Below are 19,206 nucleotides of genomic sequence, written 5' to 3'. Positions count from 1 at the left end.
TCTCGCTCTCTCGCTATATTTCTATCTCTTTTTATGTATACATATACAATGGGAGGGAGTAGAGGAAGAAGAAAGCAAATGGAAATAAACAGAGGAAACAAGAACGGATACAGAGGTGGAGGTGAGTTTACAAGGGTAGAAGAGTAGAAGAGTACAGACTAGATAGTGTAAACACTGGATGATTCAGAAAAATGGCAAAAAAGACTATGTTCAGTGTTCATAAAGAAATGCACAGTAAAAATCTCTCTGTTTATTGTTGTTCAGACTTAGATACCCTTTCCCCATGAGTGATACCCAAACGGTGTCGCTCGAGTTGCGTCCTTTCTGCGTCACTGTCACGTATCCCCAATCCAATATGTGAACAACAACACACAAAGAGAAATAACCATGGTAGAAAAAAAGGCTGCATTATAAAAAAAAGAGTATAGTAGTATTCAACTATACCAGCCGGAGATATTTGCAACAACGTCTGTGAATTAAATCCAACAATACATGCAAGTAGAAGAGCCATATAACTGCATCCAGCAAACATGCTGCGGAGTATTATATATAACACTGGAGTTCGCTTCCGAAGTGCAATTACACGAGGATGCTTAGAGACATAGCGTAAGAATAAAAGCTCCAGTACGAGGCATAAGCACATTGAAACAGCCCAATACAACAGTTGAGGTTGAATATCGTGCCATATAGCAATAAAGAAAAAAATGGGAAAAATATTGAGATGCTTCTTCTTGTTACCGCCCATAGGAATATACATATAACGCACAATCCATAAATTAAATGAGGCATGCCAATCTCTCCAGAAATCTTGAATACTTACAGCATTTGCGAAACATCGACGCATATCCTCTGGTACATCAATACCATCTAACACCGCTGCAAGTCTAGAGAGCTTCCATACGCAACTGAATTTCAGCCATAGAAAAGCCAGCTGAAAATAAAGCATACTATATAGTGTAAAAGCACCTGAGTATGCGAGGACATAATCCACAAGACTAACACCATTCACAAAAATAAAATTCAATAAAATGGATACAATAGAATATAAAACAAATATACGACATGCATAAAATATCATTTGTTTCCTTGTCATAGCGATAGTTGGGGCATGCAGATGTGAGACAAAGGCATTAAAGGAGGACATGGGACCCGCAACATACAAGGGAACATATAACATATATGTCATATAACTGAGAATATTGTAATCCCGCATCTGACACGGATACTCTGTGCGGAATTTATAGCAGCGTGTGGAGAGAGACCCTTCACCGCGGTTGGAATCCCGCAGTTGTGCACACTCCACACACGTTGTATCATGCTTCCTTACTGCCTTCTCCTGCAGTGCGGCCCCATCATTGAAAGCTTCATACATATCCATATTAAATGCAATCATACGGAGCGTACACATGTTGAACACAACAGACCAACGATACCCTCGGTTCCACTCCACTGGTAGTAGAGGAACAATTTGATCTCCAGCATAATCACTGTAGTTGCTACCCACAAATAGGAGGACTCCCACCTGAGAAATCCACATACATGTCATAAAAACACGGTGTGGGAGATGATAGCGAATAGATTTCACAGCAAATACATAGTTTACCAACATAATTATAATAGGAAGGAAAAAAACAGGTCCATGTAAAAATGCAATAAAAGCAACACCAATAAAAACATGATAGTATTGCAATGCCGTCAATCCACGTTTTCTGACTTGACGAGAACCTGCTATAATAATTGCGAAGAGAGGAATAAATGGTAGAGCGAAACGGTTGAAACATGCCCACTGTGCGTCGGTATCATCTACAGCAACAGACCCAAGTAGACGCATTAGTTTAGAGGCATCACTCAGGAAAGGGATAGAGGGGTAGATATGCAGAGAAAATTCATACCCTAGATCAGCTAATGCGATGAGGGATAAGAAAATATAACCCATACAAACAATGTTGATCAAACTTTTCCATTTTGCGAGATGTGATGCATCTGAATTTGGCAAATAACTCATTTCTTTACTTTCCCTTGAAGTCTGATGGATTGACTTGGGAATGAATATCATAGTTGTGTCTTGGCAACCACTATCCAAAGGCACATTGATTTTGTTTTTAGAGGACATCTCCGCATCCTGCGATATGCGTTGTGGTGAAGTAGTAGAGCTCAGTTTATATTCTCTTGGTTCCATTTACCAGAGTGTCTTCCTTTTTTTGCTTACTTCGTGTAGAGTTTTCTTTTTTTTTTGTAAGGCTAAGGAGAAGAAGCCACTATCACCTCGCTAATAATAGTACAAAAAAAAAAGAAAAAACGGAATACATAGTTAAAAAGAAATTTTTTATTTAACATGAAAATATTTTTGTTTTCGTTTTGCTAGTAAAAAAACAAACAAGAATAAATTAAAAAAAACATAGATATAGATCCAAGGAAAAAAAAAGTGCCCGAAATCGTAAAGGGTATTCTCATGGGATATAAAAAGTCTGTTTGCTTCTATGGTTGTATTATATATATATATATATATATATGAGAGTGTGTACGCATAGACACACATATATCTTTCCCATCTTACTTTAAAAAATTTTTTGTATAGATGTGCTCTATTATCTTTCTTTTTTATTTTTTTATTGTTGCTGGAGTATACAATCAACAACGCACTCTGCTGTAAACCTATTAATCACAAAATCAACGACGGCTTCAACTACCCCACGCTCCACCTCCTTTGCAGCTGGGGTTAGGTGCAAGAGCAGATCTTCAAAACAATCCACTTCATCAGCAATCCATGTAATAAACCGGGAAGGCGAAGAGTCTGGTGTTAGTGGTGGTTTTACCGGTGTATTATTTGAACCGCGATCAAATAACAATGACCAGCGAATTTCCGGTGCCGCAGCCGCAGCATAGACCTTCGCTATTCGTGAACCGATGCCATTTGCCATTCGCAGAGACTCACGGCGTTTGGCAGACTTCTCAGATTGCCATAAGAGAAACTCCTGCAACTCAGGTTCCATCGGCGTATCAACAGAGTGTAACGGTGATAATAATGATAATGGTGATGTTGATGTTGATGTCGGTAACAAAGGTAGTGTGTTAGTATTCTTCTGCGGTGAGATCTCACCAATGTGATTTCCAAAGGATTGCATTAGACAACGTGTTACATTGTGTTCTTCTTCTTCAAAGTCGACAATCACCATCTCATGTTGTGTTGTAGGATGGCTTTTGTGAGAGAGAAGAGGTATCGACTTGCTATTATTACTGCTGCTGGTGTTGAGATCTACTTTATCCATCTTACCGGAAAGAGGCGTTGTACTGGGGTTAGTTAGAGGTTTCTTTTCTACACTTCCAGAACCACTATTATTATTATTATTATTATTATTATTATTATTATTATTATTATTATTATTATTATTATTATTTCCATATCTCAGAATTTGTACTTCTTCCAATGGAGTATTGCTAGGAGAGCGTGAGGGCATCACTGCCTGCGGTGAAAACGGCGTAAACACCTCTGGTGATATACCGTGTGAATCTAACTGGCTTTGCGGGGATGATGAGAGAGTGTTAGAGTGTTGCTGCATTAATAATGTATTTTTATTCGCTAGTGGTTCCTCCTCATCACTTTCATCTAATTCAATCTCAACCACACTCACATTAGCCGTCATTAGACTCGTATTATTGCTGTTGCTGCTCTTGTGGATACTTTCTATACTGCCATTCTGCGTGTCTGCTCTGACGGCGTCTCGATGCTCTAATGCGAGAGAATGTAACATTGAAGACTTCTGTAGACGAAGTAAGTACTGTGATTCTAATAAAGAAATGCGATCTTCGTGGTGTTGGGCAGCCTTTTCACGACTTTTTTCCAGAAACTCCCGCATTACATCTAATTTGATCAAATCTTCATTGTAAGCCTTTTCGCTTGTGGATTCACTTTGAGAGTCTTCTATCAGTTCAGAAACCACGTCATGGGCTGCCATTCGTGTGTTGGCGCACACAAGCAATATTTTTTCTTTACTGTAAGAGCCTTAGGAGAAAAAGAAACATAAAAATAAGAAGGAAAGAAATGCAAAATAAATAAAAAACAGCAGTGTTAGGGTATAAAAACACATGGAGTTAAATGAGACATACAAAAGAAAAACAGGAACAGAAGAATAAAATAAATAAAGCCATACCACAAAGATATTTTCTATTTGAATAGGAAAAAAAACCCAAAGAATCCAATCTGTAGAAAGATTAAAGAGGAAAACACAAAAACACCACGCTCCCCCAAGAATTACAAAAAAAAAAATAATTATAATCATACTAATAATAATAACTAAACTCTGATGCATTATTATTATTATTATTATTATTAGTAGTAGTAGTAGTAGGAGTTACTCTTATCAGTCATTTTACTGAATTTTAGTTTAATCACTGCGATTTTTTAATCTTTCGCGTGGGGCCCGAAGAAACCGGAGAGATGGTGGACGCCAGAGTAACACTCTTGACGCCCCATCCTCCTTCACATCTTTACACTCTTCTTCATTATCTTTACGTATATTCTTCTTTTCTCTTTCTTCTTCTTGTGGATTTGAAGTTGTCATATCAAAACGAAATGTTGACATGGACGCCGTAATGCGATTGCGTTCTCTTTCCTTTTCTTGTGCCCGTTGACGTGCACGAAGGAAGCGATTGGCGGTTATTCCATTCCCGGTAGAATCTGCTGATACAACCGTTTCACCAATTTTACTAGTTCGACCTCGCGCCGGTTTCCGCACAAAACTGCCTTGTTCGATAATAGCCGCACTCTGCAGTACCGTAGACAAGGGAGGACGCTGGGATGGTTGTGTTGCAGTCATGGCGTTTAACAATTCAATAAGATGTCGATGGAGTTTTCCGCAAGATTTACATCGTGATTTACGGCGTTCTTTCTTTTCAAACGCCTCGACATTCTCTGAGTTATTCGGTAATGAGGCGAGAAGATAGTTATGATTTCCAGCTGTACTGTTACTGGAAACACCTGAAGTGTGTTCATAGCGTATATAACGTTGCTCTAACAATTCATCACAGCAACGCCAAGATCGGGGAAGAGAGAATGTCTTTCGATGATCATTCCTGTGATGATTGTACTTCATATTTATATTATGATCAGCGTGTGTGTCTCCTTCCACAAGGGATGGAGTTCGTATAAATAGACCACCGTCTAACTCTCGTGCACAACGCCATGCATTTGGTACCACAAATTGTGAGCGAGATTCTGTTCCTTCTATATTTATATCTGTTCCTGTTTCTGTTGATGTTGTTATTCTCTTCTCCTTATCATCTTCATCAATCCATAATGCCCCTAATGCCTGCAGACGTCGCTGTGATGCTCGCCGCACATCACCATTCTCAAGAACGAGATGCACCACGAGGTGTTGGAGGGTAACACCCAAACTGTAGACATCCGCCGCAGTACCATATCTATTCACATTACCACTATTACTATTACTAGTACAAATATGGCCCGCAACTTCAGGAGCCATAAAAGGAAAAGTACCACAGCGAGTTTCTCCGGTGAGGCGGCCAACACCAGTAGCAACACCAAAGTCTGCAAGTTGTATTCGCCACGCCTCAGCTTGCGGTATGTATTCAATCGTCATTCCATTTGAGGCATCGCCGCCAGAGCAATGCAGACGTTGTCCTCCTGCCTCTAAAGGTACAACCAACGTGGCTGGAGTCTCTGAAGTATCCTCTGCTGTTGTAGACACATTCGCACTATTTCCTTCTTGCATCGATGTATTACTGTTATTGTCATTATTGTCATTATTATTATTATTATTATTATTATTATTATTATTATTATTATTATTATTATTATTATTATTATTATTATTATTATTATTGTTACTATCCACGGATTCTGGACATTTTGAGAATAGAGCAAGTTCTACAGAGTCCTCAGTATGAAGCATAGGAACACTTTCCACCAATTTCTCTTGAGTTTGTATAGATGCAGATTCTGTGAGAGATGTTGGACTTTTCAACGAAGTCTGTGATCCAAGTGAACGGGGTTGTAATGTATATACCGGTGTCTTTCCAACGCCACTGCAAATTAACACATTGGCGGGTTTAACATCACGGTGTAGAGTTCGCAGTGTCTCATGTGTGTGACGAAGGGCATTCGTAAGGGCATAAGCAATAGCAACAATATCCCGCTCTCGAACTATAAGCTCAACAGAGATAGGATCATCTGTTATGGTCGTCTGTATCGTTTCCGATTCCAATTCAGTAATTTCCATGTTTTGAAACAAATGTGGTAATGTGTTGGTATCACTTTTGCTGGAATGACTAACTCCAACCATAGAGGATGATGGGTTTGTGGATCTTTCTCCAGCAGCAGCTTCACTTGTACTTCCTGTTAGTCCATGTGTGGTGCTCATCATCTTATCCGTCATAGTAGTATCACTATCAATCACCATCTGCATACTTGGCTCACTGTGATCCAATTGTGTAGATGCTCGTATGGCTTCTTTAACTTTTCGGTGAATATAATCCGCCAAAGAACCACTGCTGCAGAGTGAGAGACACAAATCCACAAATACGGTAGAGTTTAGAATCTGATTATCCACCATGTCATTATTATTTGTCTCATTTTTACTACAACTCTTTAGACGTTTTCGCTCCTTCTCTAGAGTTGTAAGAATCACACCCGATGTATCAAATTGCTGCTGATCTACAGACTTCTCCTTATCACCAAAAAGGAAACCCCAACACTGTACTATATTAGGATGAGGATGTGTCCGGATACACTCCATTACCTGCAGTTCACGAAGTAATAACTCCTGACGATGACTCATATTCTTGTTATTATTATTATTATTATTATTATTATTATTATTATTATTATTATTATTATTATTATTATTATTATTATTATTATTATTATTATTATTATTATTTCGGTGATTCATAGCATCTGGAACAGCCACTCGCTTCACCGCTACTGTCGCACAAGTTCCAAGAAAGATAATCTCTTCACTTGTCTGTTGTACATCATCGCATTGACGTTGATGTTTGCGCTCCTGAAGCCAGCCAACCCGCACAGTACCAAAGGCACCACTCCCAATATATGAAGTTCCATGCGGAAGTAGAGCAAGTGTGGAATTTGAGGAAGACTCTGCGGCATGTGGTGATATAGAGAAGGAATTGGTATCATCAATGAGATCACCGGGAACTGGTACACAGAGCATACGTACTTGATATGACTATTAAGATAAAATGAAAAGATACCAAAAAAAAAGAAAGAAAAAAAGAGTAGGAAACTATGCATTTGTGTACGCAAGGAGTTTAAAAATTATACGAGGTCATTTGTATAAAAAGAAGTATTATTATGTGTATAGGGAAAGCAAGTAAAAGAAAAAATCCTCTCATCAAGTTACACGCCTCTTACCTCCTTGAGATCGATCCTCACCTCTCATAGACTCAAATGAAATAAAAACCAAATAGTCATCAATATTTTTTATTTATTTCTTTTTTTTAAACACAGCAAAAAGTACACACAGATACAAAGCTAAAGAAGTCACCTGTTGGGGAGAACCCTTTTTTTTTTATTTGGGAAATTCCAAATAACATTGTAGAGATATCATCTGGTAAACTAGTCTAAACCCATAGAATACCTCTTTATTTTTTCGTTTTGTTATCTTTACCTCCTCTTCCACATGCCTTTTCATAACCACCAAAGAGAGAGAGAGAGAGAGAGAGAGAGAGAGAGAGAGAGAGAATCAGAGATTGTAAGTGTATGTTTCGTATCCATCTTGAGAATATAGAAGAAGAGTTTATTAGATCACCAAAAATGTAAAGTTAACAGAGAGCCTTTTGTTTTGTTTTCACTCTCCCATCACAACAACAAGGAAAGAAAAACACATACACACACATCTGAATCCCTTTTTTTATTTATTTCTGTTTTGGGACAGCTCTTGCAACGCCATTTTCCATAACAAACTCCAATTCCTGATCATCCTCATCGTCATCCTCATCACTACTTTCTTGCGGTGTTGCTGATCTTCTACGTTTTCTGCTGTTATCGTGCTCTTCTGGTGTTTCTGCCACTGCAGAGGAGGCGCCAAGAACAGATGCGACTTGAGGTTGATGGAATTGTTGTTGTTGTTGATGTATAGGTGGATAAGTCGTACTGTTAGCATCGTAATAACCTCCTGGTGTTGTAGCTGTTGTTGCATCTGTATAGTGTGAGGTGGAGTTCATCTCTGTGGTGTAATACATACTTCCCTGATACTGTTGTTGCTGCTGCATGAGCAGTTGTTGTTGTTGTAGTAATTGCTGCTGCTGCTGTTGCTCCTGTTGACGGAGCTGCTCTGTGTAAAACGCGTATCCCTCGTCTGTGTTTCCCTGTCCAGCACTACTAGCCGCGGCCACATCTCGCCAATGGGTATAACTCCGAATGAGGTATTGGTAATAGTCGTGATACTTATGCTCTGGTGAGGCAATAAAGGCAAAGTAGGAGTTAAACTTTGTCTTTTTTACAAGTTTATGCTGATAGCGTGCCCCATCGCAGGAAAAGACAACATATTTGGCTACAAGTTGAATAATCTTGTCTTGTTGATCAGTAATATCAACTGGACGAAAGTTTATAGTGCCATCATCTTCCACTTGTTGTTGTTGTTGTTGTTCGTGGTTGTCGTAATAGTAGGTATTGCCATCAGCATTATTGGTGTAATAGTTATCCGCTGGGTAACTCATTTTCTCTAAACACACACACTTTCTTTTTTCTTCCTTTTCCTCCTCTTATGTATTTCTTGATTAATCTCGTTATTCCATGATAGAGGAAGAAACAAAGAAAAAAAAAAACAAAAGAATGCATTCCATACATATAAGAGAAATGAATAATACTTATTTTTTTTAAAAAATACCAACAAGAAAAATAACAACAACAACAACTCTCGAGGACTCTCAAGAGTTAAATAGAGAGACGACATAGATATTTAGATATATAGATAATATACTTTACAGAGATATGCACCCTCGTCTAAAAAACGTATTTCTCTTGCTTCTTTTTTCCTTTCTTTTCTTTTTACGTCACGTATCGTTTTCCATTCCCTGGTGTACCGTATTTGTGTAACAGCGATAACACATGCGGTAATCCCAGTTATCCGCCTTAATAGCTACAAGTTGACTACGCACTGGATATCCACAGCGATAACACACAAATGTCTCGGTCTTTCCTCCTACTTGATACAACTGCAGATCCCCACGTTTTCGCCAGACGTACAGTACCCCATCTGCCCGTTTCTCACCAAATGTAAAATCAAACTGTGGTTTTGTGCGAACATCACCGGGAAGATGATTAAATCGTTCGTGTTCACGCTGGTGTGTTGGGGATCCCCACTGCATTCCGCTAATACGACGGTGTAGACGGTGATGGCCTTTGGGAAAGTGGAAGAACTTACGTTTGTTGTACTGCGGCCCGGTTTGGTATTTCTGTCGAATACTCTTCGCTGCGGCCCGGCGGAGGAGAAAACTTCCAACGCCGCCGCGAATAGGGGGCATTTTGCAGTTAAATTTAACTCTAACTACAATTGCCGCCTTACACGATCCTTATACAGGTGAAAGTTGGATGCGATAATAATAATAATAATAATAATAATAATAATAATAATAATAATAATAATAATACGTGAAAGAGAAATATCATATATAAAAGAAGAGGAAAATGAAGAAGAGGAAAAAAGATAAATAAAAAAAACGAAATGGGTTCATGGTGTCGGAGAAGCCAAAAAAAAAATAAGTAAAAATAAATAAAGGTGTTGTTATAACGCATAAATGATAAGGTTCTCTCAGAGATATTTCTTTTTTTTTTTTAAATAAATGAAGCGTTGTAGTTTAAACATTGCGAAAGATGTACATAACAAAAGACGTATTTCTTTCGTTTTTCTTAGCGATCGTTTTCCTTATCTTCTCTTCGTTTCATGGTTCCAGTGAGTGCAGTCTCTCCCTCCTGAAAATCCATAGGCCCACGCACAAGCACAAACAAAGATCCCAATAATAATCATAATAGTAATAGTAATAACTCTGCAAAAAAAAAAAAAAAGACGTACATACTACAAATCCTCTCATTTAACGATCCCCATTAACACACATCAACACTCATAAATACGTCTGATACAATCCACGGAAGTCTTGAGTGTTGTCACAGGACATGCGCCATGTTCTCTGGTGTAGTTTTGCAGACATGGATAACACCCAACAACACCACTTACTGTACACACCGCCGCATTTGTTACTCGTCTTCCACACACCGGACACATTCCCGGCTCTGGTGTACGTGTGCCTGGCGGGACTTCCACATCTACACCCCAGACCGGCGGCTGTGGGACCGCGAGACTCTCATCTGTTTCTATCAAGTTAGACACGGCACTATTAACACCAGCCCCCGTGAGCTCCAGGAGGCGAAATCCAATAAATACGAGGAGAAATAGCATACGTGCTATCATTAGAATACGCTGGGCACGTGGGTTGGATATGGCGAGATGATCTTTCATTGTAAGGCGACGAACGGCAATACCAAAGATACGGTGCAGTGCCGCGGTGTATGGGGTGCATTCCAGCAGAAAGAGAATTTGATACAAGAACCCCACAGTTGATGTAAATGTGCGAAAAAGAGGATAGATACGTTTTAAAATCTCCTTTACACGAGCACGTATGGGATAACGATGGGCGTAGGCAGCACGCAAGGAAACGGCACCAGGTGATGTATCGATTTGTTCAGAGTACCACTGAGCCGCACGTTCCTGCAGATACGGTTTTATTGTAATAAGAAAAAGAGAAATATAACGTTGTGTATCCGAGAGAGGATGAAATCGCAAATGCCCATACGAGGCCCCTTGTGAAGCCACCATTTCTTTCGTTGTGAGTTGACTATGTGTGGTGGCATCAAGTATCGAATCATTCAACTCTGTGAAAGTAGCCGACTTTGGGGATTGTGATAATGCCTGTTCCTCTAAGGATGGAATTGGTCGAGGGCCACAAATCAAATAAGAGAGTTTTCCCTGCGAACCCAGCGGTCGTGTTGGGGAGGCAATCACACCACGGCAAAGACCAAAGAGCATTTCAGCAAATGTCGTATTAGCATGAAAGAGGAGTCTGTGCTCAAGAAGGGTTTGAAGGACGAGCCAAATCTCAGAACTCCATGGAAGAAGTGAGGCCAAAGTATCACTCTTCTCTGCGAGTAATACATGCGCAAAGTGGAAAGCTTTTGATAAAGAGTTATTAATGGAATTCACAAGATCGACTTCCACAAAGGTAGGAAGTGGGGATGCAGTATTTATCTGCGACAGAAGGTTACTCTCAAACATATATATATATATATATATATATATATATATATAGGTCTAATTCAAGTGAATACCAGAACTAATGTGTCTGTGTATGTTTGATATTCCTGATGGATTTAGAAACCGCTTTAGGGATATAGCCAAAACAAAAGAAGAAAAAAGAAGACAATTTCAACGTTCAATGTGTATCTACCTTCCTTTGTTATAAATAACTTCTCTCGTTTTTTTTTAAATTGTTAACTTCTTTCTTCTTATTAATCCCTTTCTTGGATGTTTTTTTTTAATACCAATATATGTACAGGAGCGTTTTTTTTTGTTTATTATTGTCTTTTTACTTACTACAACAAAAAAAAAAAGGGAAAAGAAATAATGAAGTGTGTATAGGCAATCCAAACTTATGGGATAGAGAAAGATAAAAAAAAGGAAACCCGCAACCACAAACAAAGAGAGAAAATTATATATAAAGGAATACAAAACGTTTCCATAATGGTTTTTTTTTAGATTTTCTGGTTAAAAAATAGCATTTTACTGTATGGGAATAAACTCAGTACTTGTCATGAGAAGACAACAAAAAACAAAAACAAAAACACAAGAAAAAAAAGATCTATAGCGAGAGAGCCTCTACTAGTTCTTCTTGCATTGCTGAACACACCTGTCGCACCTCCATATTCCATTCTTCCACAATGCGTCTGTCATCTTTATTGATATTATTCTCTTGTACATTCAGCACACAGTGCAGTTTCGCCAATCGACTTTTCTGTGAGGCCACTAACCAAGCAAATAAGAACGTCTGCTGTGCATGTTCTGTTGACGCAATAACTTCACTTTCACTCTTCTCCGTCTTACACGTTAACACACAAGACAGTGCAGATACATCTACGCCTGGTGATTGTATGGATTCCCCCTGTGGAGGATGCAGCTCCACCTGTTCATACTCTCTGTAGGCGAGGGCAAGTAAATAGAGACACTCTGCCGTCATACCGCTATTTAGACCATAGTACTGTGTAGATATCTCTAGTGCCTCTTTAAATGTGCCGATGGCGGTGGGTTCATCCTTTTCTTCCGTCATGGCCGTCACACCGCGAAGGAGAAGTAATAAGAGTTGATTAGAGACGGTCCAGGCACAGTGAAGCTGTCGAAGATGATACTCCTTTTCTTCTTCATTCGGTTGTGTTTCTTCTTCTTTATCTTGTTCTTTTTTTACTATTAGCTTTTTTGTTGTTTTTGCAGAAGAGAAACTTGTCGTGAGTGCCTCCAACACATTCGCCAACGCCGTTCCACAGCGATGTCTCTGATGGAGCGTCAAATCACGGATTGTAAATTCCCCATCGGCGTTTATCTGAAGTGCGGCTCCAATGTGGGCGGTGTGGTACAGTGCGGCTCCCTTCATTAGTGATATAAATAGCAATAGTGATGGAATGCAGGGTTGTGTGGATGTTAACGCCGCCGCCTCCGCCGCACGAATGTGGGCGTACGGCAATCCAACATCAAATCCAGCGATGAGTTCCTCCTCATCCTTTTCTGTTAATCGACGTTGTTGAGTATTATTACTATTACTACTATAAGGAGTAGTATTAGTATTATTAGTTGTATTCGTATTCATATGGGGTTGATGCGATAGACTTATTGGCTCTCCACCCTCTATATGGCGTAGGGAGAGAGTAAGGGCTAATTGAGAGGCGAGAAGATGATAATGCACACGAAAGTCTTCTGTGTCTTTGCGGAATACCTTCATATATCGTCCTAGTTGTACTAATCGCTGCAGACCGTCGGTGAGTCGTAGTTGAGAGAGATCGCAACTAATCATGGTAATAAGAGAGGCACACTTCAGCAGGACTAGAAAACGAATATCAGTAGAAGGGGAACTGCGAAGTAAATGATATTCGCTATCTGTAGAATTACTAGTCTGCACAGCTGTTGTTGTTAACAGTGTGAGTTGCTTATCAATGTGTTGTAAGGTACTCTGAAATAAGTAATCCACCCTCTCACTATTACTATTACTACTGATATCCCCACCTTTAGCATCACTATCATTATTCTTACTTTCCTCTTCTTTTTCTTCTTTGTTATTTCTCCATACATCGCCTGTTGGGTTTGGGTGTGGAGTGAGAGATAGAGTTTCTGCTGTGGCTGCTGTGTGCAAGTCAATATATGATCGCAATGACAGCAATAATCCATCAGAGACCCAGCGAAGATTTGTCATTCTACATAATGGTGTACTTTTTTTCCTTTTCACAGTTCGATTCTCCTCATCCGTACTGTTATTATTATTATTATTATTATTATTATTATTATTATTATTATTATTATTATTATTATTATTATTATTATTATTATCATTATTATTATTATCACTGTCATGACGTTCTCTTTTCACACCTGCCCCACTACTATTCCTCTTATTCATCTCACTATTGCTATTCATACCACGGTGTATTGCCGTTAAAAGACCCCGCACACAATTTAACTCTGGCGAATCCCCAAAGAGTAATTCACATTGCCGCATGTGATGTACAGCCACCTCTACGCGGTGATCAAGGAATAATGCGGTGTAGTAAAAGTGACACAACACACGTGCCGCAGCATTAATGGAAAAGGAATTAAATGGAGAAGAGAGACACCACGACGATACTTCTTTTCCTTGATTTACAACTTTATTGATAGAACTATTATTAATAGTATTATTACTATTAATAGTATTATTACTGGGTCTCACATAATTGGCGTAGTTTTCTGCAGCGCGGAGAAGCGATTGAATGGCGTGTAGGCGGGCACTATTCACAGCGGCAGAATTAGGAATATAATGTGCATTATTATTATTATTATTATTATTATTATTATTATTATTATTATTATTATTATTAGTTACACTCACACACTGGGCGTGATACACACGACAGAGCTCCACAGCGAGAAAGGCCTCACAACAACGTTTTTCTTCCTCCCATTGTCTCTTTTCCTCATTTTCATTTTCTTTCTTATTAATAGTAGTATTAATAGTATTATTAATGGGATCGGCAAACACTATGGCACCCCACTTCTGTGCGGCCTGCGTGTATTTCACCGCCTGCGTGTACCGCTGCCGTCGTCTGTTGAGTTCCGCACACAACACATACGCCCGCACTAATAACGCCACCGGCACTAAACGGCAATCCTCATCCACATCTTCCCCAGTTGATCTATCACTATCAATGTTATTATTATTATTATTATTATTATTATTATTATTATTATTATTATTATTATTATTATTATTATTTTGATTGTTTGTGTTTTTCCACAAGAGTGGGCGAATGACGACACTCTCAAAGTATCGGCGTGTGGAGAACATGGGGGACAGTACAGATTGCACTAAATCCAATCGAGCCACATTCACCGGAATGCTATTTCTACTCATATTACTATTAATATGATTAGTGTGATTAGTATTATTACTTGGGGTTATCATGGTAAACAATATCTCTGCGGCCCGCACGCGGCATTTAATTTCGTCTCGTTTGTTAATTGACGGCTGGCGGAGAATTGCGTGGAGAAGTGCGACGGCGTGGCGGGAGTGACCGGCCGAGTGGAGTTCCTCCGCCGCAGCGAAACAGCGATCCATACAATAATGAGATCTATATATATATATATATATATATATTAAGAGAGAAAGAGAGAGATAGAGAGATAATATTGATAAATAGATGTTAAGAGTAAGAGAGAGAGAGATGGATGAGTCAGAGATAATAAACAGGCACCATCGCCACACAGTAAACCGGTAATAATAATAATAATAATAATAATAATAGTGTTGATGGGAATAGTATCAGTAATAGTAATAATAGTAATAGTGGTAATAATAATAGTATCAACATGGAAAAAAAAATAAAGAAAAAAGAGGAAAAAAGTAAACAGAAACGTTCAAACCTAACCGCACACACGTTTTTTTTTTTTTTTTTGCGAAGAGGAGCAGTCATAAAAAAAAAGAAAAAGAAAAGGAATAAAAAACAGAAAAAAAGGCAGAAAAACGAAAAATAAACATAGGATTAAAACAACATCAGGGAAGAACGAAACAATAAAAGGAGAAAAGGAGCGAAGAAAACACAAGTAGTAAAAAAAAAAACAAAATAAATAAATATAAATAAATAACTAAATATATAGAGGTAGATGTCCTAAAAATGTGATCATCATTGATAAGTTTCAATCTTCCCATACGTTCATTTAAGTTGCTCTGTAGTGCTCTAATCATTATTCCTGTTATTAATATTCTTATCATTAGTAAAAGTAACAACTATTAATAAGAATAGAAATAAGGATCAGAACAACAGAAATGCAACGAGGGGGAAAAAAAACAAAAGAAACTGTTTAAATAAACATAATAAGTACATAAGACAGCTGTATTGATACAGAATAAAAAGAAAGAAAACAGAAAGTACTTCTCCGTTTATCTTCTTCCGCTATATAAATATATAAATATAAATAAATAAATAAATAAATAAATAAATAAATAAATAAATGTATATATATATATATATATATATAATAAAGAATGCGGAAATGGAATAAACAAAAACCAAAACAACATAATAGAAAGGAAAACAAACAACATGAACAGTCAGGAAAACAAAGAAGGCCAAATCTTCCTGCTTGAGTATTTGTATCCAGTACTATTACTATTATTATTATTATTATTATTATTACGATCACTATTACCACTAGTTATTGTTCTTGTTTAAATTTTCTTATTACTATGTAGTAACAACCTCACATTGTATATAAATAAAAACAAATAAATAAACAAATTCTATATATATATATATATATATATATATATATATGCTTCCTGCATGGGAAGGAAATAGGTGTGAGGTGTAGTTATTGCTCAGCACAACTGCGCTGTTACAGTGATGAGAACTGACGGTGGGCGAAAGAGCCAATTTTTTTTCTTCTCCCCCGCAAACACAGAAAGATTTTAACCACCGCAGATACAACACGAATAGATACAGAGAAATAAATAATAAATGAACGATAAATATAACAAAGGCGTATAATAGCTAAATAAATAAATAAATAAATAAATAAATAAATAAATAAATAAATATATATATATATATATATATATATATATATATATATATATATATATAAAGAACACCATGTGCATGATACGCAATATTGTAAATGTTGGTAAGAGAGTTCATTCACCAGTGAATGAGAAAAAACAACAAAAAAAATGAGGACCTTTATCTACGAGGAGTGTGGAATAATAAAAAAGGAGAACAGAACACGTGAGGAAAACAGTAAAATAAAAGGAGAAGAACTTCATATAGATATAAATATAAATATAAATATAAATATATATATACATATTTCATAGCTTCAGTTATTCTCTTTTAGTTTTCATTACACTTCAATCGTCCTTCATTACTCTTTTAAATGTATTGCGATCCTTCTGCTATTTCTCTAAAATGCTTAGCGTGAAGGCAGAAATTAAGTAGTGAAATATTGGAAAAAGAGATTGATTGATTTGATTGTTTTTATTGTTCCTCTTTTCATCAACGTATAATATGAAATCCCCTTCTCTATATATAATAATAATAATAATAAAATGTGGTGAAACCACACGTGAGAAATGAATCGCCATACACCAAGAAGAAGAAGTGTAACAGAGATACAAAATCCATCTATCAATTCACTCTAATATATATATATATATATATATATATATATATATATACATATATAATGAAGTTTTCCCATTAATATACTTACATTATTTCCCACTTCACTCTCTCTCTCTCTCTCACGGTGTTTGTTTTCGCTTTCTCTCTACCCGCACTAAAGACGCGGTAAATCCAAAGCACACAACACACGCAATTGAGATGAAATAGTCAGAAGCCGATATTTATATTTAAACAAAAGGAATGGAGCCGCAACAACAACAGCAGCAGGAATGGCGTGGAGAAACACAGAAAAGAAAAGCACTTATATATATATATAAGCAAATCAATCAATCAATAAATACATGTTTATTTGTAATAGGTGAAATAAAAAAAAACAAAGAAATAAAAGAGTAATATATAAGCATGTATATAAGGAAATAATAATAATAATAATAATATATATATGTTGCGTTTAAAGACCAAAAGTAAAAGAAAGAGAATTGAAGTATATATATATAGATGTACAGAAAATCACTCCCAATGGTTCTCTGGCAACAGTTACGAGGGAAATCTAAAGAACAGCCGTTGTGAAGGAAACAACGTAAACATTCGAGGAATTGCTGTACTGAGAAAGAAAGGAAAGATATATAATAATAAACCTCAAAATACATACATACGAACAAGATATATAGATTGATATATAAATAAAGAATATATATATATATATATATATATATATATATATATATATATATATATATATATATATATAGGTAAATAAAGATATAGATATATAGATAGATATTATTTAGTATTTTATAGAGTGAATGTGCGAGAAAAATAATAAAAAAACGAGAAGTTTCGCCGAAATCCCTCCCTTTTACTTTCGTCCACATTTTATTCCCTCTTTTTTTGCGCAAATACAGTGAAAGATCCACCATACGTATATTACATATACACATAGACATTATATATAATATGTATATATAAACAAAGAAATAGAAAAACAAAAGTCACACGCGAAAAAAAAAATGGAGGAGAAACAACATAAGAAATCAGTTGAACCACATAAAGGAATGAGACATGGAAAAAGGAATGAAAACGAACAATCATAGGCATAGTGATAAAATAAACAGTAATAATAATAATAATAATAATAATAATAATAATAATAATAATAATAATAATAATAAAAGAAAAAAGGAAACCCAGAAGTGTTTGTACAAGCAAATACACATCGAAAGAGGGAAAAATAAAGAAAGCAAAAGAAAATGACACGTAATAGGAAGAAATCTGACACCACAAGGCATATATATATACATATATATATACAGAGTGTATGTGAGTGATAGAGAGAGAAATGTAAGGAATAAAGGGCGAACGAAAAAGAAAACACACAAAAAAAGAAAAAACGAAAAAAACTTCTGTCAAACACGAAGAAGAATAATTATTCTTACTATCGCATAAACATAAAAAAATTTGTTCTGAGGAAACGGTCTAGAAACGAAGGGTAAAACAAACAACCAAACAGCATCAACCACATGAGTAGATAAATAACAGTACAGAGAAAGAAAGAAAGAGAAATAGCGAGATATACATACAAAAATATGTATAAAAAACCTTATATAATAAAAAAAAAAACACCCATAATGGTGAAAATAGAAGGAGATTAATCCTTATTTGCTATTAAAAGATACGGAGAGGAAAAAAAGGACTCATAATCACAATCCAATGAAAGATATTAGTAGCAATAAATAATAATAATAATAATAATAATAATAATAATAATAATAATAATAATAATAATAATAATAATAATAATAATAATAATAATAATAATAATAATAATAATAATAATAATAATAATAATAGTAATAATAATAATAATAATAATAGTAATAATAATAATAATAATAATAATAATAGTAATAATAATAATAATAATAATAATAATAATAATAATAATAGTAATAATAATAATGGTAACAATAATAATTGGAAGTTTGTTCAGACATGGAATTTTTTTTTCTTCTCGGCCTCCTTCCACCCCATCTTCCGCTAATCAACACTTTTTCACTTGCGTCCTCGGCTATCCCATTGGATTTATTGAATTCCTTGCACCTTTTTACCATTCCGCCATAATAACTCCATATTTATTTACTTTATTTATTCATTCATTCGTAACGAAAGGATTACACAACAAAACAAAGGAAAGACATAAATAGATAAATAGATACAAACATACAAAATGCAATCCAGAGACATACGTGTGTGCG

General features: G+C 36.3%; 7 protein-coding genes across 7 annotated transcripts; all 7 read right to left on the bottom strand.

Annotated features, from left to right (window-relative positions):
• Positions 1-250: 250 nt before the first annotated feature.
• Positions 251-2,179, bottom strand: LSM04_008216 (Membrane bound O-acyl transferase; the record flags this gene model as incomplete). Its single annotated transcript, XM_067337374.1, has 1 exon — positions 251-2,179. One exon carries the CDS (start codon positions 2,177-2,179, stop codon positions 251-253), a length of 1,929 nt encoding a protein of 642 aa, XP_067189955.1.
• Positions 2,180-2,609: 430 nt separating this feature from the next.
• On the bottom strand, positions 2,610-3,956 carry LSM04_000281 (uncharacterized protein; the record flags this gene model as incomplete). The annotated part of the gene is made up of 1 exon (XM_067337372.1): positions 2,610-3,956. The coding sequence occupies one exon, from the start codon at positions 3,954-3,956 to the stop codon at positions 2,610-2,612; it is 1,347 nt and encodes a 448-aa protein (XP_067189567.1).
• A 429-nt stretch (positions 3,957-4,385) lies between these two features.
• On the bottom strand, positions 4,386-7,190 carry LSM04_000055 (Protein kinase domain; the record flags this gene model as incomplete). The annotated part of the gene is made up of 1 exon (XM_067337371.1): positions 4,386-7,190. The coding sequence occupies one exon, from the start codon at positions 7,188-7,190 to the stop codon at positions 4,386-4,388; it is 2,805 nt and encodes a 934-aa protein (XP_067189557.1).
• A 703-nt stretch (positions 7,191-7,893) lies between these two features.
• On the bottom strand, positions 7,894-8,697 carry LSM04_002272 (SWAP/Surp; the record flags this gene model as incomplete). The annotated part of the gene is made up of 1 exon (XM_067337370.1): positions 7,894-8,697. One exon carries the CDS (start codon positions 8,695-8,697, stop codon positions 7,894-7,896), a length of 804 nt encoding a protein of 267 aa, XP_067189661.1.
• Positions 8,698-9,033: 336 nt separating this feature from the next.
• LSM04_008759 (uncharacterized protein) lies at positions 9,034-9,504 on the bottom strand (the record flags this gene model as incomplete). Its single annotated transcript, XM_067337369.1, has 1 exon — positions 9,034-9,504. The coding sequence occupies one exon, from the start codon at positions 9,502-9,504 to the stop codon at positions 9,034-9,036; it is 471 nt and encodes a 156-aa protein (XP_067189974.1).
• A 590-nt stretch (positions 9,505-10,094) lies between these two features.
• Positions 10,095-11,309, bottom strand: LSM04_009417 (Pex; the record flags this gene model as incomplete). The annotated part of the gene is made up of 1 exon (XM_067337368.1): positions 10,095-11,309. The coding sequence occupies one exon, from the start codon at positions 11,307-11,309 to the stop codon at positions 10,095-10,097; it is 1,215 nt and encodes a 404-aa protein (XP_067189998.1).
• A 583-nt stretch (positions 11,310-11,892) lies between these two features.
• Positions 11,893-14,889, bottom strand: LSM04_000532 (uncharacterized protein; the record flags this gene model as incomplete). Its single annotated transcript, XM_067337367.1, has 1 exon — positions 11,893-14,889. The coding sequence occupies one exon, from the start codon at positions 14,887-14,889 to the stop codon at positions 11,893-11,895; it is 2,997 nt and encodes a 998-aa protein (XP_067189576.1).
• Positions 14,890-19,206: the final 4,317 nt, after the last annotated feature.

The sequence above is a fragment of the Trypanosoma melophagium genome, assembly GCF_022059095.1.
Source record: "Trypanosoma melophagium isolate St. Kilda chromosome Unknown ctg3segment0, whole genome shotgun sequence".
Lineage (NCBI taxonomy): Eukaryota > Euglenozoa > Kinetoplastea > Trypanosomatida > Trypanosomatidae > Trypanosoma > Trypanosoma melophagium.
Note: the sequence above shows the minus strand (reverse complement) of the source record. Positions and strands in the feature narration are given on the sequence as shown.